The sequence below is a fragment of the Lutjanus erythropterus genome, chromosome 14 (genome assembly GCF_056507025.1).
Source record: "Lutjanus erythropterus isolate fLutEry1 chromosome 14, fLutEry1.hap2, whole genome shotgun sequence".
NCBI classification, from domain to species: Eukaryota; Metazoa; Chordata; class Actinopteri; order Lutjaniformes; family Lutjanidae; genus Lutjanus; species Lutjanus erythropterus.
The window spans coordinates 24,993,933-25,021,824 of NC_139330.1; the positions used below are offsets into that span (position 1 = coordinate 24,993,933).

Genomic DNA, 27,892 nt, shown 5'->3' on the forward strand with positions numbered 1-27,892 from the left:
TAAAATGTAGTTTCAGAGGCATACATATGAGCAAACAGACAGAAACGGTGAATTCTGACTAACTGACCACATGCCCATATGTCCACTGGCTTTCCATACGGGTCCTTTCTCAACACCTCTGGGGACAGATATCCTGGAGTTCCTGCAAAACCTGTGAAAATACAAATATACTTGTGAGAAATTCAGCTTGAACTCTATGAAAACTGCTAGCTTTTATGACAGCACAATGATGAAAGTGCAGTATTCTTTCTGGTTCCCGCATTGTTTGAGCAAGACTATGGATTCATAAGCCTTTATGATCTTTTTTTTTTATCAAGTGTTAGAAATAGGTAAAATGTTTTTCATTTTCAGTGTCTGTGTGTGAGATTAACTTACCATTTCTCCCTCAATATACTAATTTCATTTTCCCCTTGTTCCATTTATTTTTTTTTAGTGTTTTAACTACATACAACAATTTGGTACAATCCTATTTATTACCTTAATACATCTCAACTATAAACACATAATTGTTGAAAATGCAATGAGCTTACAAGACTGTTCTCAGCACACACACACGCATGTATGCATGCACGTACAATGCAATGAGCTTACAAGACTGTGGACAAATTTGGATTATTTAGTAGTTTCTCTTTCATATTAAACTGAAACACAAACTCAAGCTCACTACTAATGTAATACTGTGCAATTTTCTCAAGCAGTCATGGTAGTTTTCATGCTAAAGCTGCTGCTGCTGAAAGTGAACAATGTGGAATAAATAAATAGAAAAGGTTTAAAACATTGCATTGTTATTATCTTATTTCTCACCAAACCATGCCTGTTGATCCCCCTGCACCTCAATGGCAAGTCCGAAGTCTGCAAGCTTCACCGCTGCTCCCTTCATCTTACTGGCCAGGAGCAGGTTCTCTGGCTGCAACACACAGAAACAAATAGTTCTTTAGGATGAAATATTTTCAATCTGTTGTCAATATGTCTTTTTGGTAAGGTGTCAAACACAAAGAGAAATGGTCATCACAAGTCAGTTTAATATTTTGTCTATAAAACCCAAAGACTTTCAATATTTAATGAAATGAAGGCAAGCAAATCCTCATGTTCGAGAAATATTTTTATTTCCAATTCCAGGTATAAAAACTCACAATAAATTAGTCTTTTAATAAGAACATGTTGATAAATTTATCCTTGAATAAACTCTATGAAGTTTTGCATGGCACAAAATAAACTGTGGCACATTTATGAGCAACAAGAGGGGGAAAAAAACATTTAATTAAGGGCAAAAGAGATAAGCATGTCCCCTCCTTCAAGAAATGTTCTATCTGTCTGCATGACTGGATGAGCTGCAGGAGCACGATGACATCTACAGTAGTAATGAGGCATGATTTGGTCAAACAGGCTAGAAAGGCTTCCCCCAAAGGAAAGACCTTTTCAGTCAGCTGTCACAAAATGCAACACAGTATTTTGACACTGTCCTCCTGATCATATAATCACACAAAGAGTCAGCACTCGGCAGAGATGAGGACATATTAACTGGGTTTTAGTTGTTTTGTTAACTGCGTCCTCGCTTTTCTCATTTGTATCTCCTTACACATTACAGTTTCTCCCATTTAAGGAAGAGATGAGATAAACAATTCTGAGGAAACACATAAGGTCAAGTGTAATTTCATGTGAGGTCAGTTACTAGTTAGAGCTAACTCAGCTGCCTCACAGGGATGAGCTGCAGAGTAAAACACAGCGCACATCTGTCTTGTCTTTTCACTGCAACTCTGCATCGAGATTCAGGGAATTATTACTTGAAAAAATAACAGCGACAGTAAAACTGTTTCACACAATGATGGTGTCATTTAGTCAAGTGGGCTGAACTGTGGGGGGGCGATCCATAAGGACCACGGACCAACGATGACTCGTCACACCCCTAATGACAGTGATTGGTCATTCACCAACAATGGTCAATCAAGCTGAAAATTAGCCGGTTCAAGTTACTTAACAATCGACCGGTGCATTTTTAGATGACACAAGTGGCCAAGTTAGTGCAAGCAGCTACTTCAGTCAAAATAATTACCTTTTTATAGTACAAGTAACGTTAGCCCAGTATGCAGGGCTGCTTAAAAGTAGACCTCGTAGGGGTCTTGTAAAGAGAATCTCATATTAGTACCGTAGACCTCAGACCTTGTTTGTCTGCCAGCTCACTTCATATTGAATTGAGATATAATATACATTTACATATATACATAACTCTTAAAGTGTCAAGGTCTCCAAGTGAACACACTGTAGCAGGTGTAAATGCAGAAGCATATGATCAGATATCAGACAATACCAATTATAAATGTGGTCTATCTGAGCATTAGCCCTGATTATTATTCAGTGAATGCCAGAAAAGCCTGCAGCTCCCTTTGACCCTGAGCAGGAGAAGGGCTTTATAAAATACATGTTTTTCTTTAACATTGTGATGCGTGTGTGTCCTGAGGGCAAATATCTTTGCAGTGGTTAGCAGTCCACACAATGATGAACATCACTTCAAATGCAGACAGACAGATAGATTTCAGATAGATGTCTGACACTTGTACCAACTGACTTTGCGGTCTTGCCCTCTCTTTTAATGTCATCCATCCATCCATCCATCCATGTATCCATCCATCCATCCCATCCCCTCTATGGGGCAGAGGTGAAACAATGGGAAACAGAGAGAAAAGAGGAACTGCACGGGGGGCACAAGGAGAGCTGGAGTGAAAGCAACAGAAGAAAAAGGAAAGAGAGACAGATAGAGACAGATAGATGGGAGGTGGCATAATGAGTCCCTACACTGGTGCTGCAGCAACCGGGTGACCTCACCCTACAGTTACCATGGCAACCCAGCCTGCCACCAGCATTCAACTCTTTCTCTCTAATTCTTGTTTTCCCTTCAGCGAGTGGCCCTCCCAAGATGACAGGAGGCAAAAATATGACAAGTGTGCGTGTATGATGTCACAACTCTCCACGGTCCACTTGGTTGGTGTTACTGGTATCTTTATTGCTCCGATTCAGATGTTACTTTGGCAGGTTTATCCTCAGGAAGTTCTTGCTTTCGTTTAGCTGTCAGATTTCTCTGAGAACCTAACTTTAAACGAGTATTAATTGATTTTTTTTTTTCCCCCACTTGGAGCCAGTGGAACAAGCTATAAATACAAACTTGACATACAATCATTTATAGGGTTGGCTATCTATACATACAGCAGATACAAAGCAATAACAGCATAATTTGGAGTTTCTGGCCCCTTGAGTGCAATATTCATTCTCATTTGATCTCAGATTTGGTCTCTACTGACCCCTGAGGAAGATATCTTTGTTCTTCTAGTTGCTAACTTTGTCTGTTTGTTGCTGCTCCCCTCTTTTTTACAGAGCTTTATAGTGAATTTCAGCTCATTGTTTAGTAGCCTGTTCCTTAATGTTCACCTCCACCTTGCTCTGCAAGAAGTAATAAATTGTATATATGTTAAAGGTATGTTTTCTTGCAAAATAAGTTAGCTGCGAACCTTCCCTTCATTTAGTATTCAATGATTTATGAATATGCAAATAGCCCCCACCCTTAGTCCACACCCTCTCCATACTTTTCATCCCCTACTCCTAAGTAGCTTTTCACAACTTGTTTCTGCGGCCCCCAAAATTATGATGTTCAAACTGAGTGAAATATTCAAACCCAAGATGTAATTCTGCTTTAGAAACTTAATAGTAGACTCATGTTCTTTGCAACTATATAGCGTATTGTGATATTATAGCGATACCGTACTGTGTTCCATCCATCCATCCATTCATTATCCATCCATCCTACAATTTATAGTACATTTTGGTGGGTCTGAAGGATATTTGGCAACACAGAATGAGTTTGCAGGCAACTGTCAACTAATGTAATTTATTTCTGCCTCTTCCCTCATGTATCATCGTTCTTGTCTGCTTAAACTCTTCCCTCTCTAAGTTTATTTGATACAGAGATCCATATGCAAGCTAAAACTCAATGAAAAGCAACACAAGTCCATTTACACCACTTTAACACAAAAACAGTTTGTTTGTTTATTTATATTTTATCCTTGTCTACTTACTCTAGAGTAATGGTTTAATCTTGCTCTGTCACATAAAAGTATTCGACCAGATCGTTAAGTAAACTATTAAAGTTTAGTACTCTGAGATCAACATTGGCAATAAAAAGAAATGTGGTGCAATTATCCAGGTGTTTAAATCTCCTAAAGCTCACTTTTACTTCAGTCATCACATCATTAAAATTAAATAACACAGCTGAAGAGGTCACAGTGCTATTTGTTTCTGGTAGGGGTGAACAGTGTTGCTGCAGGGGAAATTGTTACTGGCCGCCATCTCACCCACCGACCCGCTATTAATAGCAGCTGGTCTGCTTTCGTCACTCCCCAGCGGTGTGTGTGTGTGTGTGTGTGTGTGTGTGTGTGTGTGTTTGGGGGGGGGGTGGGGGGGGGGTGGGGGGGGGGGTAGAAGGATGGAGAGGAAAGAGAGGAATAGAAGAAAAAGGGGAGGGGGTACATACGTAGAGGAACATGGGACCAGAAAAATAAGCAGAGAAAGCAGGTGAGGAGAAAATGGAATGACGCTCATCTCTTAAGTTGCTCTTAACGTCACAGCATGACGTCCAAGCAGTTCAGACCTGTTGTGAATCTCTACAAATCCCTTTCATCTTCATTCACAACACAGTGCTATATAAAACAGATTTTTGTACAAAAAAGGTCCCATAATCCCCACTGGTATATGACAACTCACCTTGAGGTCCCTGTGCACGATGTCATGCTGGTGGATGTGACTGACGCTCTCCAGGATCTGATTGATGCAGTGGCTGGAGGAGACACAGAAACAGAGGAGAGACACATCTGTCAGTCCACAACAGCTGGATGACAATAGAGTACAAAACTCGAGGGAGAAGAAGCATTAAATGAAACTCAACACCATGACCGTATCATTGATTTTTTTTTTTTTTAATTCATATGACCAGAAAGGTTTAAAAAAATTATATAAAAACTTTCAATGAAGACCACTTCAATAGACAAGTCAATTTTATGTATGTAGTGCCAAATCAGAACTTATTTCAGTGCACTTTTCATATAAAGCAGGTCTAGACTGTATGCTATATATTTTTATTTACACACACACACACACACACACATATATATATATATATAACAACAACTGACTACAAGTCATTTTTTAAGAAAGAAAGTCCAAATTCTCTGATTCCATCTTCTCAAATGTGAATATTTTCAAATATTTTTAGACCAAAGAACTTACCAATTAATCAAGAAAATAATCAACAGGTTAATCAACAATAAATATAATTGTTAGTTGCACCCTTACAAAATACACAAACTACTACCACATGGCACAATGGCACTGTGGTTAGCACTTCTGCCTAACAGCAAGAAGGTTGTGGTTATTAATCCCTGTTCTGTGTGGAGAATTTGTTCTCTCTATACCTAAGTGGGTTTCCTCTGGGTTCTCCACTTTCACCTACCATCAAAACCAAAAACATGCATACTAGATCAATTCTCCAGTCAGTGTCTCTGACTATGTCACAATCAAGCTGATCTTTAGCTTTAAGCTTAGCTGCCACGCTATATGACCAAAAGTACATGGACACCCAAAGCCTTGACGTCACCACTCTGGGATGAACTGAAAAGCCAAAAATGAGCCAGGTGTTCCCAACATCAGTGCCGACTCACTAAAGATGCCAGTATACTTGGCAGTATTATTCTGGTATTGTTAAAATGTACCGAAAATGTTAGAAAAGTACTGACACATACACTGAAATCATTTCACCAAATTTTACATTGAAAACTTCTCAAGAACTTGAAATGGCATCATGTCCTTGGTGATGTTTTCACTGATGCAAAATGAACCCACACTGCTGCTCCTGCATCTGTGAGACTGTTGCTGACTTTGGTTGATGCTGGACAGTATTTACTGTGAGATTTTCCAAGGGCAGTAATCAAAAAGTTATCATGATAATTAAACTGGCATTCACACACAATGCAGCTGTGAATGGACTTAGCAGAACAAGTGGCGCATGTGGAAGAAAAGTTGGGTGCATTTTTATGTGAATGAATGTGTGGAAGGAAGTGGAACGGGCAGGGTGTGTGCGGTGGCGGAGATCTTATGTAAGCTTGTCATAAGCTTACATATCAGCAATGTTGCTGGTCTGATGCACATTTAAAACTACTATTATTGTTTTTAAATCAAATTGAGCTTGACATTAGCAAAGGTGAAGTCAGGGTCAGACGCAGAAGGGTGCACAGAGGCAGATTTTGGGAGCATAGTGTCCTCTCTCTCTCTACAGCAGAATCACAAGAAGAGCTCCTGGCATTATGTCCAAATTAGGCTAAATCTGGACACATTTTATTCTCCTTCCTGTTTTTTTCAGCTAATATGGTGCCCATCCGACTACCTCACGGCTGTTTTTACTCACTTTAGCACTGTACATCCCCTCATTTTTTCTGTCTTGCCCAACACTCTTCACCTCACATCCATCCTGTCTTTCCTATTTCTTTCATTTGTTTGTCCTGGCTCAAATGGACTAGTTTTGTGACAATCACTCATACTTATTACCAAGGTAACATCAATGGCTAAAAACTAAACTGTCCCATACAGTGTTTTCACCACTACGAAACTGAAACTTTGTAAACACCATTTATAGCTCTTAATTACTGTATATATGGCTTTAATTACCAGTTCAAGGTGAGGCACTTAAGCTGACGGACCATACATTTGATGGAAATAATAACACATGATTTCGATGGTTAATCACAAGTTGTGTTTTTGGTAGATTTTAAAATGACGTTCAGAAAAAGAAAAGTGGAGAAGGAGGATGTCCTCATGGTGGCTCTCCAGATTGGCAGTGAAAATATGAAAGTTTTGGGTTCCCAGCCTTCTACTTTGTTCACCCATGTGTATAATGCCCATTAGTGTAAAAAAGAAAGTGTCTGAAGCTGCCCTCTCTTGTATGGATGTGAGGCTTGGCTTAAGGTGTCTCTAAAATCCACTGAGACCCTCTACATAGCCAGGGTAAAAGCTTTGCTTGGAAAGAGAACCTCCACACCCAACCTGACCCGTTTATTAGAAGCAGGGAATCCATCAGTACAGGATTTAGAGAGCCAAGTTCACCATAAGATGAAGTATCAGCTTGATATGCATTATAATCTTGCCACAAGAATCATGTCATGAACTCCCACCTGGTAAAAGCAATTTCAGAATATATGAGTACTATAGGAATGAGCAAAGGGTGCAAGCAAAGGAAGGAAGCAGTATGAGACACTGACACTCTGAATTAACTGTACATCCACTGTAAAAAAAATAGTAAACCCTATACTGAAGATAATCAGAAAATTACATTTACAAAGTTCTGCCTGTTATCACACAGGTTATGTATTGGATGAGGAAGAGTCATACACCACCTGAACCTTTCCACATGGTTGTGCCACACAGAATGAAAGACTTGCATCATTTTGTCTTCAGACTCATGAGATTCAAATTCGGCCATAACTCAAATGATCGTTATTTATAGGCACAGAGTCTCAAAGTCTTGGTTGCATTGCATACTTGGGTTTGGGTAATGTTATTAATGTGTCAACAGATTTGCATTTCATATGGAATAATGTTAGAACCTAATGTTTTTATTTCATCATGTAGATCATGTTTAAACTAACAAACTGCTTAATGGCTAGAAAAAACAACTGCAACTTCTGGTAACAGCCACAGCCACAAAAAAACTTAGGACAGCTTTATCATTATTTATTAATGGAATTAAATTTAAAAGCCCTGAGTCACATGGTCAAAAATAAAGTGTGTGCCGTGCACTGAAAACAACCTCAGAGAACTGCCAGAAAGCACAGAGTACATTAACACAGATTCAAATGGAAAACATTTTGTGCTTTCATAACAAAACTTAACTGCTTTGAAAGCATGAAAAAAACTTATGCAGAAAAAACATGAACAAAAATATGCAGTGAAAACTCAGTAGTAACACATAACATGCACTATATAACATGTTCACACATTAGTGTGATGATGTACTGTACCTGGCATCTGCCTCGCTATAATACTCTCTAGCAACAATGTCCTCAAACAGCTCTCCTCCAGTGACACTGTAGGCAGACACAAAGACAAAATAGAGATTTTGTTATTTCTTTTTTTTCTGTCAAAGAGACAATAAAGGTCCCTCTTGCAAATGGAGACAAACGCTGTATACAATATCATGCTTTTCAATGGATTTTCTAAAGTCTAAAGTTTCTAAAGTGTGTGTGTGTGTGTGTGTGTGCGTGTGTGTGTGGGTGATTTACTTACAGGTCAAAGACAAGGTAATGGAAGCCTTCCTCTGAGATGCTGTCATGAAGTCGTACTAGTGGAGGAGAAAGAAACAGGATGGAACCAAAGTTATGTTACTCACATGTGTATTTTATTTTATTTACAGATCATGTTTAGTGTTTTTAGGATAGGTACTCCTTCTGTCAGGGGTCACCTAGTTTTTTTCACAGTTGGAAGGTGTGTGACTCTTTTTGCTGCTTTTACCGGCCATCCTTTCGTAAGTGATCTGCCAAACTGCCATCAACAGTGTCTTAAGTGCACGGACTGCTCACTTAACCCACCCATGGATACGTAGATGTGTTTATATCATCCAAGAGTAACTAAACCTCCAAAACCGAAATATATTATTTATATCAGTAGTGTTGTCGACAGATTCAGGTTCAAGCTTGGCATTTTAATACAAAGTATCTGAATTTTACTTAATGTGTTATACATCTGCATAGCAACTGCCCTCTACTGGTTGAAACCCAGCTATTACAAATATTGAATTTTGCTGTTGGCTGATTGGGTGGCAGGTGACTCTTCAGTGGGAGTCTACGAAACAGCGCTCTTTTTCAAATGCTGATTTATAGTATTTTTGGTCAACCCTCTACTTAGTATTTTAATATTTTATTACATTTTACCAGACTTGCCGTTGACAGTTATAGAAGCACCACTGCACTGGATCCTTTCTCTCAATTGATGAGCCCATGATTATGAGCAGGGCTATGACTATGTACCGACACTCCCCCACAAATATGCACTGAAGAGCCTCTCAGCCTGTCTGAGCTGTTAGCAGTCAGCTCAGGAACAACACAGGTAACCTACCACTTAGAAACTTTGCTCTTGACAGCCATGGCCGTTTCTGCTGCGCTAAGAGCTTATCAGTCATGGTCTGTGTCTCATGACCTCCTGTTTCACACGCTCTGTAGCCAAGAGACAGTGATCCTTACAGTAATTCTCCTATGCATCCCCAGACAACCATCCTCCTTTTTTTTAAAAAAATTATGCTGTGGTTTTTAGGAGTTAGGCTCAGACCTGCCATTTTATTTTAAATAAAATCCAATAAGGGCACACTTTGTTTCTGTACTTGGACCTTTTCATTTTAGCTTGAGCATTTGTTGAATATCAACAAAAGCAGTGTAATTTTGTGCAGTATAACTTATGAGAAATAATTTACTTTTGTGTTGACTTAAATGCACAAATTGACTTGGTTTGTGCTTTAACTGTCAATTGTTTTAATATGGCTCTTATGGAGGAAAAAGCTGCATCTAGTATTTTGATGTGAAAGATGATCACTGCATCAATAATAATATTAATACTTATTGATCACTGGCCAGTTAAAGAGACCACACTAAACACAAATCAGCATAATTTTATTATGTTAATTCACAATCATAACAAACACACAAGGTCAAGTGATACACGGTTCTCCAAGGATACAAGGCTTCCCACAGCATAGCTTTCCTTTCCTATCTGAAATTATCCACTCCAGGGCGCCACAGTAGGTTTCTAAAGCCTGAGAGCCACCTGCCTTGTTGGCAACCAGCACTCAGCTCTTGGATGACAAAGTTGACAGAATGGTTGCCATATTTTAATCATTCATAATTGATGTAATACTAGTAATTTCCTTCTAGCTTTCCTCTCTGATAAAGAAGCACAACAGCCAGGAAACAACAAAGTAAAGGAGAGAAAGGTCCTTTTTTTTTCTTATTGCTAACAAAGGCAACTTTTACCAGCTGCTCTTTACAGTCCAACACAGACTGTAACTTGTTAACTGGATGTTCCCAGTTAGATTAAATATCTGCTTGTGTCCAGGTAGGGGTGAAAGTGCCTGAGTGCTTAAATTAGGCCTGAAAATGTTGTATATTACTCTCTTCCTGCTTCAGACGACTTACATTTAGAGAAAAGAAAACTTGACAAGCTTTCCCCTTGAGAGTGGGACAAGAAAAGACCAGCTGAGGGAGGAAAAGAAAGGAAGAAAGGACGAGGAAGAAGCAGAAATCAAGTGGGACAAAGAAGAAAGAAAGACCATTGAAACTATACCTATTATGCAGTTATCATACTCTGTGTGCGTCAGTGTGTGCATGTGTAGCTTGCACTGGGCAGCATACCACTATATGATAAGACACTTTGCCATTTCCTTCCTTTCTCAAAGGAGCCACTTTCTATTGTCTGGATTTTACACACTCACACACATATGCAAACACGCACACAGACACAGACACACACACACACACACACACACACACACACACACACACACGCACGCACACATTTCAGTAGTAAAGATATGAAACTCAAGTTTTAGATACATTTGGTTTGTTCAATTAAAATACATTAGACTAAAACTTAACAGAGATTTACGACTTACAGCAATGTTTACATCTATCTTGTGGAGAATCCCTCATACCACTGCATCTGCATGTGTTATGTGGGGGTTTGAGGAGGACATTGTGGGCTTGTGTAGAATCAAAGTGGGCTGATGACTACGCATCTCATTCTGGCTCGCTGCCTCAGGTCTAAGCCGGGTTATCTTAGCTCTTATCCCAACTGTGTTGCGCGATAGCAGTCCAGCTTGTCTGGCTGGGTGACCCATCTTGAGGTCTGCAGCACTAATCAAGTTCCTGTGCTTCCTTTTCCCATTTCTGTCATCTATCATGTAGCTATACCTGCCACATTTTGGAAAGTTTGGCAGGTGTAGCAACAGTAACTAACGATGATGGTGCCTAGTGAAGGCAAATTATTGCTACAGAGACTAAACAAAGCAGTTTCATTCTGTAGGGTGGGGAGTTCAAAGTCTGACACTGCGTGTTCCCCTCAGACATAATCAAGACAACTGCCAATTTGTTTATATTCTAGCACACTGGCACCATTAACATATGTTGAATTAGCTGTTAGTAGTTTCTTTTTGCATCTATCACTGGATTACTTCGATACCGGGCTCTTTTTTCCTCTGACTTCTTCACAGATTTATGGACGTTCATTCACAATGGACATCGAAGATCCCTGGAAAGTATGAGTCACACAGAATCTAAAAATATGTGTATCATCTTGCCCGTGTGTTCAGATTTGACTGACTTATGACTCAGTAAGGTTGGCGTGAGTGCTAAGGGTTTTAAAGTACCTTAATTACCTGTGTGTCACAGCCACTACTGTAACAGCTCACTGTGTTGGTGAGTGGGCCGACAACTGTCCACTGTGTTTCCTCACAAAAGATGTTTTTGGCCATAACTCAAGAATTCATACACAAATTTTACCAAAATTTCACACACTTACTGAATAGAAGAAAATGATGAGGTGATGAGTTTTTACATCCAAAAAGTCAAAGGTCAGCTTCACTGTTACATCATAATGTTCGGCAAAAACACTAGAAGCCCTCTGTAAGTCCTACTAATATCTTCCATCAACAACAAAAAAACATGTCATATCTTTTATTAATTTCCTTGAAAGTCTTCACTACATTATGAGTCTGGATAGACATGGATGTAAAATGCAATGCATGGTCAGCAGAGGCATACAACCTCAAATCGGTAATTTTTTTTCAGTGATGCTGCAGAACCAGAGTTACTGACTTATGAAATATAGCAGCATCCTGACTTTGTATGTCACCTGATAAAGGGGTGGGGGTGGTTCAGGGGGTTTCCAGGTAGTTATTAGCTCTTTAAATTAATGGTTCTTTATAGTTAAACATTTGTAGTTCATAAATGTGATGGTGGTGCCTTCAGTTTGCATTTTCTTCTGTTTGAGTTTGCTTTATCATGTCATGATTTTTCCTAATTTTATGAGAACTGAAGCATTATACATATTCAGGGTCTCAAAGACCACTGCTGTAAAACATGGTTAAATACAATGAATTTTCCTCTGCTTTATATGTGTGATTGGTGTTGACAGCACTTCTTAAGCAGCATTAACCTCCCTGATCTCAGATTAGTCTACTAGGATTTATGATATTGGAATTTTAAATGGCTTGTTCATAAAAGCAACACAGACTTCTCTAAGGTCTAACACAAGGAATTTAATTGTTATTAAATGTGCAAGCCTGGTCCGTGGCAAAAGGAAGGGTTATCACTTTAATATGTTCCTATGTATTGAGTTTTACTATGGTCAGAAGAAAAGGAAAAAGGTTCTTAAAATTATTATTATTATTTGTATTTTTCACATACAGTGATGTGGTCTGTGGGACCCAATAAGGAAGTAAAGGCAATTTCAACAAAACACAGGGGTTGATGTAACTACATGATGGCACAGACTATTTCCATCATCTGATCTCTGAGTCTTCTATCTGAATGAAATCTGTTGCAGTGACAATTTTGCTTCTCAACACCTTTTCCTAACGCTCTGTATTAACTAAGGTTTTCCACTGACAAATTAGTCTGGTGACTGTTGAATATGACTCACCTATGTTTGGATGTTTGAGCAGACGGCAGATTCTTGCCTCCCGCTCCAGTTTCTGGTGATCTGAGGAGAGAAAAGAGCAGAGAGGAGACAGTGAGGACACAGTGTCAGTACCGGGAAGAGGACATATTAAGATACTTTGTTCAACATGTGAGCTACAGCTACATGAATATGAGAAAAAAAATATTTCTTGGAAACCCACTGAGTGAGTGGACGCAGAATAACACAAAGTATACAATAACAATATTCACTAAATCTGACTTCAAGTCATGTTGTTCAATAGCACTTTTGCAACATAGCTTTTTGGAAACAGATTTTTCCACATAACTTTTAAACAGATGTAGTGCTAATAAATAATGAATAATTTGTTTAGTTTTTCTAAAGCAAAGATTTTTGCAACCATTAAAACTTGATATCTTGTTTGGAGGGATTTCAGAAATGCAGGCACTAGTGACTATGTGAATTTATTAAACATTTTCTTTTAACTGTGTAGCTGTAGTGCATTAACACACAAACATCTCTCCAATCTCCCCTGGTCCTCCTCCTCTACTCATAACAATAGTTTTCTTCTAAACCTGACATTTTTGTGACCAACATCAGATCAACTTGAACTGGAAGGGACAGCAGAGACAGGATGTCAAAAAGGTAAGACACGAGCCAGACAGTTGCTGTCAACTAATATGAGCATGCACAAGTGGACAGACAGACAGCTATATGCTGTGTCCATACACACACACACACACACACACACACACACACACACACACACACACACACACACACACACACACACACACACACACACACACACACACACACACACAAGCTCTGGCACAAGCTTTTTGCACTTAGTGAAATTAGTCTTGTGGGTCCGGCCTTAATATAATCAGTGTCCAGTTAATGATTCTAATGGCGAAGGGAGGATGTCCATGTGTGTGCGTGTGTAGCTGTGTGTGTGTGCATGTTTAGGACAGGCAGATTGCTGGTAGGACAGATACAGTAGACTGATACAGTGCTTGACATCTCCTGTTGCAGCGTGCCAAAGGTCAAGTTCACACACTGGACATGCTGCCACACACCAGCTGCTGCTCTCAGGGGACAGATGGGCTGCTTACGTGAGTGAGTTACGCCTGTGTTGTTTGTTTTTTGGTGTGTGTGTGCATGACTGACAGGGAGAGACACTGGACATCCCTAATCCCCTGTCCCATCCTAGGCTTTGTCAGTGTCATGGTGTCTAGATGACCATTAATGCTGCAACTAACATTAATTTCCAATATACTGTATTGTCATCTGTGGATTTTTTTTTTTGTTCAGACCCTAAAATATCTGAAATAATACCAGACACATATTCAAACTACTTGTTTTGTACAAAATCCCAAACTATTCAATTTGGTATCAGGTATTGAGAAAACCTGAAAATTTTGATATCTGAGACACAGGAACCAGTTACTTTATGGCATTTTTGACTAAAAGATTAAAGTGACTGGACCAGTGGATAACGCTCACACCATTTGGCTGCAACTGCAACATTCATAGTTTAGTTCTGGCTGGTGTCCCTCTGTCTATCTGTATATCTATGGTCACTATCAAATAAAAGCAAAATGCCAAAATAAAACAATCTCTAAATAAGTTATGCATGTAATCTATTATAAAATGGTTGCCAATTAATTTCTGTTGCTCATCTAATCAATTAATTGTTAAATCTCTAAAACACTACCTGCTGTAGCATGCACTCACATGGACCAGTGTGCATGTTTATAGTGTAAACACATCTGTATGTACAGTGACCATGAGTAGACAAACACGGCCCGAAGCAGTAACTACAGGCTATGTGCAACAGTTCCTGCTGTCAATATTGTGAGCAAACACTTTGACAACAGGCATATTTCCATCTACCTGTTTTTAACTACAAAATTTGCTTGAATAATCAAAAACACCTAAAAGCCTTAATATCGCAAAATATTTTTAAGCCTGACAAAGGTGGAAATGTCATACTGATCAACAGGGATGTACTATCATAATGACTGTGACACATTAAAATACAGTTTCTTTACCAATTCATTAGTAGATTAACTTTTTCTGCTTTTTAAGTTCCATTTATTCAGTTACAGTGGGGTACCCTAATTCCCCATCCCATCCCATCCAAGGCTTTGTGCAGTGTTATGTTGTCTAGTCAACCAAACATACTGATATCTTCTGTGATATGCACTTTCACACATCAGTATACAGTATACATTAATACTATAAGCACTTCTACATACAGTGATGATTACGAGTGCAGAAATGCAGCCCAAAGCAGTAGCTATAGGCAATATGCAAGAGGTGCTCTGGTAATCCTGCTGTCAATACTGCAACCAACGCTGGCTCTGCACAAAGATACATTTGCATCTATTTTATGCACATTTTCAATTGCATGAATTAACCTGTATTAAAATATCACAAAACATTCTTGGCTTGGCAGAGATTGGAAATGTTGTCATACTAACAAATACGACTGTACCAGAATCAGCGTCTTTAGTGTGAGGACTTGCTTTTCTTTGTCATATATGCTATGACAGTAAACTGAATATAAAAAAACATAAATTGCAGCTCTAATCATTGTCAAACTCTCAGTTTCTGCTATTCTGTAAGTAATATTTATTCTCTTATGTTGGGCTTATGTTTTTAGTGCGACAGAATTTGGGTATCAAAATCATTATCAGTAGAGAAGAGTCAGCTCAATTAATTCCTGTCAATTTAGATGTGGAGGTGAATTTTCAATCAAACATTTCATTACCTGCATTGTTTCATACCAGTCAGAACCATAGCACAAATGCCATTTAAGATAGAAAGCAGAACGGAAATGGTATCATGTGTCAGAGTTACAAGTGCTTGACTAATCATCTCATCTTATCATGTCCTCGAATATATTCTAACAGTATCTGATGGAAAATCGCTCTAATTTGCATTTTATTTAGATGACTTTTCAAAATGAGAGATATATGTAGCTAAAAAAGAAGAGAAGAGAAAAGGAGAGTCGTGTTAAAACTTGTCAGGAGAAAATTCAGTATGGCAACCAAGCTCAAACCTGATGAGTCATCAGACCAAAGTAAGGTGTTGCTGATTTAGGAGAGTTAGCAAAATGAACTTTAATGTTAAGTCAACACATAATATCCAAATTATTAGCAGTACTGGTGGGAGAGTTGTCAGTCACTTGGAGGTGTACAGTAACTAAACTCAAGACAATTGAGGCAGCAGTTATTGTCAAAACCAGAAATCCCACACTCAGAGGAAACTAAGGGAGTTGCATGTAATCAATGAATCAAGCTAATAGGGTGGAGGTGACCCAGAGGTTAGAGAAGGCTTCATTTTGTTCAAATCTCCTGACTGGCTGGATAAACACAGATAGGAAAAGAAAACAGGAAATACTTCCTTCCTTTACAGGAAACACTGAGGGGCCTAGAGAGGCAGTGGAAGCTCACATCCATGACTAACATGAATATGTAATTTGTGGCCTTAAAAAAGCATTTAAAACACATGACAATTAAATTACATTTCAGTATTTTACATGGCACTCATGAGTTCTTTTCAGTAATTATTTGCTACCATTTATTGATAGTATAGTCAATGTAGTCACAACATAAAGCTAGCATTACAAGCATAGGCACGTAATCAATATCATGTTAAAGTTTCAAAAAATTATCTCACAACAATAAAATGATACAGGGACTAACATCATCACACATGATTACAATTTGGCTCATTAGATCTACAGGAGTCTCAGCTTTCCAGTGAGACCCAATTTATGCAATTGCAGTACTGTTCAGTATTGCTAGAGAGAGGCACGCAAATATGAATGAATGGACAACTACCAGACTACCATTGCGTGTAAACCGCAGGAATAGTTTCCCAACTAAGGCCAGTAATACAGCAAACTTATTGTATCACCTTAGCCACTTCCACCCTTTGGAGAACACAAACTATCATCAGTTATGACCTATATGATCAATAATTATAGATATCTACCAATATTAAACTTAACAATCATGATAGACTTTTGAGATATATTTCCCAGGCCTCAGTCAAAGGAAAAAATTTGAAAATGGCCATTCCAGGTTTTTCTTCGCAAAAATTTAGTAACTACTTTCATCAAACTTGCAGAGACAAGGACAGAAGGAGAAACATCAGCCACTGTCTACTCCATCCAGGACTGCAAAGTTTTAAAAGTCAACTTGACAAACAAGTGAGTATTCAGCAGTGGTGAGCATGTATGGAGTGTTTGTTTTCTAGATGCTTTATATGAGCGTCCAATGACTGAGTGTAATCAAAATAACTTCATCAACATTGTAGCCTCTTGCTAAAAAAGTACTGCATTCTCAGTTTTATCTAATTAGATAAAAGAAGGAAAAAAATACAGTAAAATGTGATCTCTGAATATAAAGTCATGTCCTGATTAGCAGCATAAGGGTTTGCATATTGATATCGTATTAAATCCAGTGTCTTTACAACCAACAAGCTCCTGTTGGAAAATTCAGGAGGGATTAAAACGCTACTCCAAGTTTGACCCCAAACGTCTCATCCACAGGCCTAAGCCAATCAGCTGCAGCTTTGCATGTCTCTGTATACAGATGTGTCGACATGTATCTACTCTGTTAAGTTCAATATCCATGCTTTGGTTTAGACCCCTCACACACACGTGCAATCGTGCATGCGTACACACACACACACACTAATCTGACCAGTGTGTTCAGAGGATGAGAAATCAAAGCATTCTGCAGACATTCCACAACCTTCTTCTCAGAGCCATAATGGGCTATTTTGGCTGCTTGTATTCTTAGAAGTTGGATCAGGCTGCAAAAATAGGACTATTTTTCAATGCTGGCCTGAGATGACGGCTTTATCATGCTTGTGATGGTAGACAGTCTTGGCAGCTGGCTGCTTAGAAACACTAGAAACTGACTGAGGAGTTTCAATAGAGACGAGAGAACAAGTACAGGCTTCAAAAGGATAAATTGTATAGAAAGAATAGACACAAGAGAAATTGACTGCAGCTAACAGAGGCTGATCAGTGTCAAATATGGAAGGCAACTGCAGGCTCTTTACAGAACCAACAGAACTAGTAGGGTGTGATCAGAAGTGAGAGAAAGAACCAACTGAAAGAGGCTGATTAGAGGCTATGATAAAATTAGAAAGTAAGGAAGACCTCCCTTGTCTGAACATGCAGCTCTTCAATGAACCTCTTCATTTCAGCGTGTCAGTCAATGTTTTCAAAGAGTCTGATGTCTGACTGTTGTGGTAATAACCTTTCAATGTGCCAAACAAAAGTCACAGGGCATTTTATCCGACATGATAATATAGCCTAGTGGACACAGGAAACAGATTCTAAACAAAAAGGTAAACACAATCAGGGCACACCATAAAAAATGTAAATCTTTGTGAACTATAATTGTATTGGACTGTACTGTACTGTAGTGTACCGTATTGTTCTTTGATCTGCCAGGTTTTCAGTTGTCTGGCCTTCATGTTGGATGTTCCTCAACTTCACCTGGTCTTGGATCCATGGACATTTCAGTCAATGTACAGACTGACATGCATATGTGCACTTTTTCCAATTTGACAGTCTGTTTATTCTATTGTATTTTGTTCTGCTTTGTCATGTCTATTTGTTCACTTTTGTTCTTTGATTTGTAGAATCCAAATACAAAATATAATGTTTTTTCTATAAAATCAGCACAAAGGGCAAGTTGATAATCAAACCTAAACAATTCCCCAATATAGCCTGGTGCATGAATCTATACACCGTTAAACCATCAACACACAGTGGTGTACCACAGGAAATAAAATGGGCTGAAAGCTGAGCTCAAACAAACAAAACTCAAAACCACAGGAAAACAAACTACCAAGGCTGCGGTTCACTGGCTGAGACAGCACAATAAATAATGTAGGGAAACTGGAGACAGTTACTTGGATTGCAACTAGTGACTAGTTTTGGGACTCATTTTTCCATCTTACAATGTCCCACCCATTTACTGTATATCAATGAGAGAAGGCTAAATAACAGAAACGTCTCATATGCAACAGTTTCAACTAGAACTGAACATTATAACCTTTATGCAGGTAGTATTTCTTGCAGGACTGTTATTAGACCACATCAGTTTAAGCTACATGTAGCTAATAAACTGGCAACTACAACACAATTTATCAGCTAACAGCTATTAGCTGTTCATTGCCAATGGGTTTTTTCTGGGCAATCTTTTTGGGTGTTTTTTTTTTTTGTTTGTTTGTTTTTGCTACAGCTGTCAAACTAACCAAGATGGTTTTGGTGAATTTTATTCAGATTTTCTGTTGAGTTTGAACAGATTGTATCAACTCTCAAAACACTGTATCATGATATTTTGATACATGCAAAGATTTGTAGCAGTGGTTCATTTTGTGTTATATTTAAACCCCCACAGTCACAAAATATGTGACAGTTATACAAAAATTAGATAATACATACTATATTACATACATTAGCAATATATCACATTGCTTACAGTATTGTAATATGCTGAATCATAATGTCTGTATCGTGATACATATCGTATCGCCAGATTGCTGCTAATACACAGCCTTAGTCGCAGGGGGCTGGAGCCAATCTGCAGCCAAGAGGCTGGGCAATCACATGTGATAGTATTTCTGACCAAATACTTCTAGATCGATATTTATGACTATTGGTGCTTTCACCAAATATTAACACAATGAGATTTTTAATAAATAATCACCAGTAATGTGGATGTAATGACTAAGTGGGGAAAGGCAAATAAAGGAACAGCTGGTAAGTTCAGAAAATTATATCACTTTATTGTAATGTAGCCTTTAAAACTTGGAAAAGACAACACTTATGCCATATCACAATATCATGATATCCAAAATCTGACATCTGTCATATATCACGATAGTATCAATCTCTTGCCCTTTCTCTGGACAGTGGCAGGAAGTCGCAGGAAGAACATGCAAACTCCACACATTAAGCCCTGTGTTCAAACTCAGAACCTTCTTGCTGTGAGGCTGCACTTCTGTGCCACCCAAGTATTTAAAATATCACAATGAGTTCATCCTAGGTACAGACTACAGGGTGTGTGCAGCTTGCTCTCAAAATCCCAAACCAAAACAACAATGTTTTGGACACAAACTGAGAAGTGACCCATTAAGACTACCGAGTATAAATATTTTAACCAATGTTATATTTTACTCACACAGGAACAACTGCAGGTATGCAAGGTTCTTGGTAACTTTTCTTTCAGTTCTTTTGTAGTATTTCATGTTAAGTAGTGAAAGCATCAAAAGCATGGCCTGTCTTTACCGTCCCCACCCACATATACACCTCCCCTTTACAGCTTTCCAGAGAGAAGCTGTGATATCGTAGCGTCTGCTCCGAAAAGAACAACACACAGCACTTAGCCCAATTGAATTGAGTGATGACCAACGGCATGACACATCATCATATTTATCCATCCAGCCCTCCCCTTATTACTATCTCATCTTGAAGCTCTGAGCAGACTGGAGCAATGGATGAATGGATGGGTGGATGGATGGATGGATAGATGGCTTCTTTCAGCCCACATCCACCGTTCAAAAAAGGATCCATACCCCTCCCCCATGTACATCAATTAACTTCTGCCTGCAGGGAAAGAAACAGACAACACTTCACAATAAAAGACAGCTAAGTGAGCACAAACAGTAAACACCATGACCAAAAACAGCCAAACACGCTGTGACTGATAAAGTGACATATTTTTTAGGTGACAAGAGGTCATTGTTGTGGCATTTTTGCTCTGCACTGTCTGCAGATTTTGTTGCTGAATTTGGTGTTTCACGTAGCTAGTAACACACAAGCTCTTCTTCTTCTACTGAGGCCGACCATCCACCAAGTATTTAGAAAAAAAAAGTAAGAAGTTTAAAACTTGGCAACAGTACACTAGAAGGTTTTATCAGCAGTAGTTAACATTTATTTACAGTAAATCACAGGTTTGACAGACTTTGTCAAGATTATAACTGTCACAGCGAGTCTTTAAATAGTCAGTGTGTCAGTCTGCAGCTCTGTCAAAGTCCCCTCTCCTCAGGGACTGTCAGAGACCAAGCAGAGTCAACAAAAGATCACGGTTGCCATGTACCATTCTTCATCTGCTGATGGGAGCTGACCTGGCAACCTGCACCCTAAGCATAGCACGATATTAGCATGATGAGTCGCTGATTAGACACAACCAGCACACACAGAACAGCTTCTCCATTTTAAAGAACTTTATCATGAAGCCACTCATGCACAGCTGCTACTGTTCCAAAGCAGTTGCACACAACTACACTATTAACTAACCCGACAACACTGTCACAATGCATTGCCCAGGTTACTGAAGTCAACATAACACAGGTTATTCTGAGATGCATCATATATGAACAGTTATGTTCAATACGTAACAGTAACAGTAACAATAACAGTATCTGTCTCAATATTTGTGTAAGATAAAAAAAAAACGTTCACCCTCACATCATATTAAATATATATATTAAATACATGCAGCAGCGGGGGTGTAACATGCAGCAAAGGGCCGTAGGCAGGAGTCAAACCGACAGCTGCTTCAGACTCACAGCCTCGTTACATGGGGCAAACGCTCTACCAACTGAGGTACCAGGCCACCATTCATCCTAGAATTCTGGCTGAACTTCAATCAACAGTGCAGATCCACATACTGTACTTGAATAACACTTTAAATTGTAGGATAATCAATGAAGCATACAGGCATAAAATATGTACATCACATATTGTACTAAACAGTCATATAGTCACTAATCGCTTTTGACAAGTACTTACAGTTCAGGTAGTGTATAGTATTAGAGTGCATCTATGTGCATTTTAGTTAAAGTGTGTGTGTGTATTGTTGTTCCACACATCTTTTCATTTGAGCAAAGCCATTAGATAACTTAGTGATTCCATTTGAAGCCTTTAGCATCATTCCAGTCAAGTCAATGAAAACAGAGCTGTGAGCACAACTAAAAGCCTGGCTCTCAGCCTTTCTTTCTCACTGCATACGCACGTATGTATGCATGCACGCACGCACAAACACACAACTCACAGCCACAGAAACCACTTCTGGATACATGCTCTAAAATTACTTTTCTCCTCATTTTATATATCATGATTTAAATCTTACATTTTTTGTCCGCTGGACCAGTTTAGTATGCCATCAAAGAAGAAAACTGGTGGAACATTTTCTAGAAAAAAGACATGAGTGTGTGAGCATCTTGACGACATTGCTGCTACACAGAATTACAGTCAGGTAGAGATGGTTAAACACTGGAGGGCAATGTCGTCTTATCTGAGGGTAAGACAAGATAAAAGAAGACCAACTGATATGAGATGAATGAATGACAGACTGACAGAAAGAGAAAAACAGACAGAGACTTCGGGTCAGTGTGGCCCAGAGCAGACAAGACTATAAATAGATCCAATCCTCCTCCGGCTTACAGCCCTGAATCACGCTGACCTGGCCCGCCCTGCATCACCCAGCAGAGAGACAGAGACACAATGAGACAGAAAGTGAGAGACAGAGAAACAGGCACAGAGAAAGACTGACAGATGGAGGCGAACAGAGAAACAAGAAATGCGAAGGAGAGTTTTTGACACTGATTCTTTCCTGTCCTGTCAGAGCTTCCTGCTTCAACAAGTGACTTCCCCTAGTCAGACATCCCGTCGCTGTGAGAGGTCAGTCTGGTGTCAGTGGGGTAATGATGATGCTCATGACGCCTACTCAAATCCAACAGCATAATGATGTAAACACAAATAGGAGTGCAGTGATAGAGACGATGATAAGGGAAAAGATATGGATGGTGTTGATAATCACATGATTCTGATGGTAGTGAAACTCAAAAAGATACTTTAGGCTATAACCATTAAACAACAGTAGTAAGCTTCTGTACTATTTTTTTGTATGACTGGCATACTATTCTTCGCAGTATGCCAATAAGACTGGACCCCAGACACTAGTGCACTGCCAAAACTCAGCCAACAACAGCCTACAGCCAAGCTACCAGCTCTGTGAGGTTGTAACTGAGATAAATGTAAACATCAGCAAGCTAACATGTTCAAAATGAATATTATTTTTTCAAACATTCAAGACATTTTACCGGGGTATACAATATTATGACGGTATTTATGTAAAACAAGCTCTTCTGATCTCTACTCCACTGCAGACAGTTCTCCCTCAACGTAGGTTGAGCTGATTGTCATAGCAACACTATTTCCACAGTTAGGAATCAATGCACACTCAGGAGCTCTGCTTTGATCTTAAGAAGCTGCAGTCTTTATTCACCAAGGAACTCAAATCTACACTGTACATTTACTGCCAGGAGGACAACTTCACTATCCACCTCCTCCTCCACTCAGCTTGCATTCACTGTCACTCTCTGCCACTGGCTCTCTCAAGCTCGCTCAGCTGCACGAACTGCACCGCGCTACTCTGACCATTAGTGGTCTGCAGTGTTTGCTGGCTCACGTTTATCATTGAGACGCCATGTTTTTCAGCTGCGCCGCCCTGCCCACCAGTAGAGGGACTGACCTCTGGTGGTGCATGCTGCAGACTACAATACATCACCGCAATAAAGCATCTCTATATCAGTTTAATAGAGAGAGGAAGAAAAGAAGAAGTGGAGGAAGAAGAAAGCATACATCATTAATCCCCTGGGATAAATTACATCTGTATTTTTGATGGTTTTGAAAATCATACTGTCAGGATTTCCTAATACACTGATATACCGTAATACCTTGATATCAACCAAGCTAAATGCAGATGTATGATGTTCACCTTGTTTACTATCTTAGTTTAGTATGTTAACATGTAAGTACTTGCTAATTAGACAACAAACAATAAAGTTAAATTAAGACTGCTGTTAATGTCATTCATTTTGCAAGATTTGGTCATAAACCAAATGGACAAATTGAAAATTTTGATAGCGATGGATGAAAAGTGAAAGGATAGCAAAAGTTACAATTCATTGCCATCCAACCATGCCAGTACAAAAAAAGCTTGAGTGTAATGAACCAAGAGCCCAAATTAACAATTAGAAATCTTACAGTCACAGGTTTTGTACAAAATACAGCATTGAATGTATAAAGAAAATGTTGCTACTACCTTTGAATCAGTTCAGGAGCACAAATAAACAGGTGGCGGGACACCACACACCACTGTACCAGAAAAATAACACCCATGAAACCACAATTTTAAGGTTAACACATCTAAATATGAACAAAATAGTACTTCTTTGAAACCTGGTGTAATTTAGGTTAACATCTAAGAAGACTCAACCATCTGGTAAAGATAAAAGTCAGCCTCCATTACAACAGGTTTCTCAAAAGGCACTATATTCTTGTACACTTTCCAAAGTTTCTAATTTGATGTTTTGTGCTAATGCCACATTTTACACTGACTACACATAAATAAAATGCAATCCATGCATTTCATTTCATGTTTTGGGGATGCACAGAATTGCATGCCTCACCAACAAAATATTGTTGTTCAAGTTTAAATTGTTGAGACCCTGTTGCTGCTCCCAGTCAATTCAAATTTTGCTCTTAACAACAGTTGTGTATTTAGATGTGAAATATGCTGCAGCTCAAGTTAAAACGTATGATTATGAGAACAGGCTTTGCTCAGTCAACATTCTTACATGCTTTTCTGTTCTCAAATTTATGATGAAAAACAACAGTGCAGTAGTCTGTATGTGTGTTTGTGTGTGTTGGGGTCTGAGAAGTGTCAGAGTAGCTCAACCAAAACATGCAGTGACACACCGTGTATCCTTCTTGTTCTCTCTCATTTTGTTTTTCACAATAATGTTTTCTGTTTTGCATCATGTTCTGCATGCTAAGTGAGATTGTGTGGCTTACTGGGTTTGTTAAGGTGAGCCATTAAATGAAGCTTAAACAGACAGCTGACCTGCTGGGAGAGACCATAACATCAGGTTGCTGTGCAGCACTGTGAAAAGAGTCTGTGTCCTTGCCAGGACCCCTAACAGGGTTTCGTTAGAAAAGTTCACTCTGACCAACAGGATAACAAATATGGCTACAGCTTCACCTCCTTTAAACTTTCTCCTGTGGGGAATAGCAGGAGGGAGTATGGACTGAGTTTAACACCACAGGAAGAAGACATAAGGAACAGTGACACTCTCCAGTAGGATGAAGGTATTCAGGTGGAATGAGTTTATTTCTGGGTCCTGACCTATGCCTGAAAGGTCACAACTGCTCACAACTCTTTTACACAATGTCCATGGTGGACATCCACCAACATTTAAAGAAAAAAATAGCTTATATTCCCCAAGTAAACGAGTAGTCTAGAGCTTAGCTGATCACCTAACTGATGATCTGTGTAATTTTTCAGGCAACAAAACACTATTTGGTTCCAGCTTCTCAATTGTGAGGATTTGCTGCTTTTTTTGTCTGATGGTAAACTGCATATCTTTGGATTTTGGACTTATGGCCAGACAAAAAAAACCCATTTGGGCTGTTTATCATTTAAAAACAGTTTAGAAACAAAGGCTAATATCAATGGTCACTTCTCCTATAAAGACATATATTGTTGAATTATAACATGCTCCTGACTATATTATGTCACTTTTGGTTGGCTTCCTCTTTGTCAGTGCACTTTGTCTGCCCTTGGTATATAATGTCCTGATTTGGAGACTTATGAAATAACTTTCCTTTTTCCCTGCAACCCAGGAACAGATGATTTGACCATGTAAGAGCTCTGTTAGTCATTTCAAATGACTTTTTAAAATACTAATACTAACACTAAATTACTTTCTTTTTTATAGCTGACACCTGCTGCTAATTTACAGCAATGTGACAATTTTGATAAACAATCAATTCAGTAATTTGTCAAATAAAATACATCTCTGCCTTTTCAAATGTGAGGATTTGCTCTCTTTCTTTGATTCTTATCATTAATTGAATATTTGTATCCCCACCAGGCATAACCCTGGAGGGAATCATGTGAATGCATGTGTGATCAATGGACCTAAAGCTTCCTATCTACAGACCTAAAGTCTGCAGATGATCTTGAATACTACTGGACTAAACAGGTTACCTTTTTCGTGCACATTCATGACTGTACGCTGAAAGACCTCTGTGATTCACAATTTTGGAAAAACCCTGAAAAACCTTTTTAATGACTCCATGCCAGCGACAGCATGGCTGCAGGCATTGTGTTTTCAGTTCATACTATTGTTGTGAACGATATATCTGAAGAGTGCCTTGAGGAAATTTCTTTAAACTTGAGACATATGGCCAGTTGGACACACTGACTCAAACTCTGGTGTTCAAAGTCAAGGTCAAAACACATTTTTGGCCACAAATAAAAAATGCATACAGATTTCTCACTCTTCCTAACATTAACATTTTTTTTTAACATCACTTGTAATGTTGAATCAAATCACAAGTAACAGGTCACATACTGTAAATGCTAAGAGTAATATGAAAGATTAACAAGTAATCATGTTCCTTTCTCTTTACAGACAGGAGGGAGACAGCTTGATGTTTTGAAATATGCATGAAGAGGTGTTGGAGCTATATTACGTTGATTTAAAGTATCTTTGTCCACATTCTCTCCCTCTCTATCACTGTGTCCCCACACTTTCTGTTTCCTCTGTTATGACACCCTCCCTCTCCAGTGGCGGCAACACCATCCTGACCCCCCAACACCCCCGCCCTAATCACTTCCCTTCATCCACCGTTCTTTGTCTTCTAATTAGCTGGTCCAAGACTACTGATTAGTACAGTTTATTTAATTATGCCAGCAGTATTTTTCATCATATAGAGGTGAAAAATGATGAAGGAAGCAGGGTGATAACTGATTAATGGCCAAGTCACACCAATATTTAAAACATCACAGTTTATCTTCAAAATCAATTATAGTGTCCTTCAACAGAACATTAATCAGCAACTTAAATACATATTTGGTCTTTTAGGTAATTTTTTCAAAAAAACGCCAAACATTTGGTTCTATCTTCTGCAATGTGAGATTTTTCTTTTTTCTGTTTAGAGGCTGTCGTTGTCTGTTATAAAAATATCTCTGGGTTAGACAAACAACGAATCTGAAAGTATCACCCTAGTCCAGGAACTTGTAACAAGCATTTTTCACAATTTTGACAGCTTGCAGACTAAACAATGAAACAATTAAACAAGGAAACATTGCCAATTGCCATATTAACTGCTAATAAAAATAATCCCTACAATAAATTCATGTCAGTGAATTTGCTTTTGTGGACGAAGTAAATCCAACTGAATTGATGAATTTTGGCATACTAATCTGCACCAGTGGTAGAAAGAAAGTCATCTTGGCACGCTGACTTTTGAGGAAATGGAGAGCCACTGAGCCAAAAATGGAGGAAGCTATTGTAGCCTATTGGCCATTAGCATGATTCACTTTTGTTTAACTCTCTTAACTCACTTTTCCACTCTTCAGTAACTCTTTATTGAGTGAAATGGCACAAGGGTACAATCCAAAGAATAAAATGTCTGGAGGGAGTAAACAGCATAGTAGAAATAAAAAAAAAAAAAAAGATAGAAGCTCAGGGAGCTATTTTGACAGACTAGCATGTTCCTGGGTGGCTAGCCTGTTAGTGGTTAGCTCACAAGCTACAGTAGCTGATCAACTAGCCATGTCAGCAGTCACTATGTCACCAATCCTCATGTGACCAGAGGTTTGGCAAAGTCAAAGTCAGTGAATTAAACAATACAGATCATAAGCTATAAGCTATTTAGTCTGTCAGAACCTCACTTCAATGCCATCGAACACAGCTGTGATGAGCGATGAATGAGGTTTTTGAAAAAGTTAGATCTTATTTTTTCCTTCTCTGACTGGTTAAATGTGTTTATAGTCCGCAAACCTCAACATTGCAATGAATGGCAACATGCTGAACACCTCTGCTTACAGCAGCACATAGCCTACACACTGGGATTTACTGCTGACATGTGGGCACACCAGCTAGCATAGGTTATGTCAGTGTTGTTATGGGATAATCAAGACATGCTGGACTGCACAAGACAGGGCTGTAGGAGGCTGTTTCTCAAATAAACCAAGCTGGTCACATAGCTAATCTGTCAGGTATTGCCACAATATTTTTTTTGTTTTTATTGTCAGAGGGGAACACAGAGAAATATCAG

At 38.8% G+C, this 27,892-nt stretch overlaps 1 protein-coding gene across 20 annotated transcripts in view; it reads right to left on the reverse strand.

Annotated features, from left to right (window-relative positions):
* camk2g2 (calcium/calmodulin-dependent protein kinase (CaM kinase) II gamma 2) overlaps positions 1-27,892 on the reverse strand; it is a 76,102-nt gene that overhangs the window by 28,029 nt on the left and 20,181 nt on the right. For all 20 annotated transcript variants that reach the window (XM_084736462.1, XM_084736461.1, XM_084736458.1 and 17 more), the window contains exons 3-8: positions 12,724-12,783; positions 8,323-8,377; positions 8,058-8,123; positions 4,753-4,825; positions 805-907; positions 68-151 (exon numbers count right to left, since the gene is read on the reverse strand). In XM_084736462.1, coding sequence (XP_084592588.1) covers positions 68-151; positions 805-907; positions 4,753-4,825; positions 8,058-8,123; positions 8,323-8,377; positions 12,724-12,783 — 441 coding nt within the window. The remainder of the gene's footprint in view (positions 1-67; positions 152-804; positions 908-4,752; positions 4,826-8,057; positions 8,124-8,322; positions 8,378-12,723; positions 12,784-27,892) is intronic.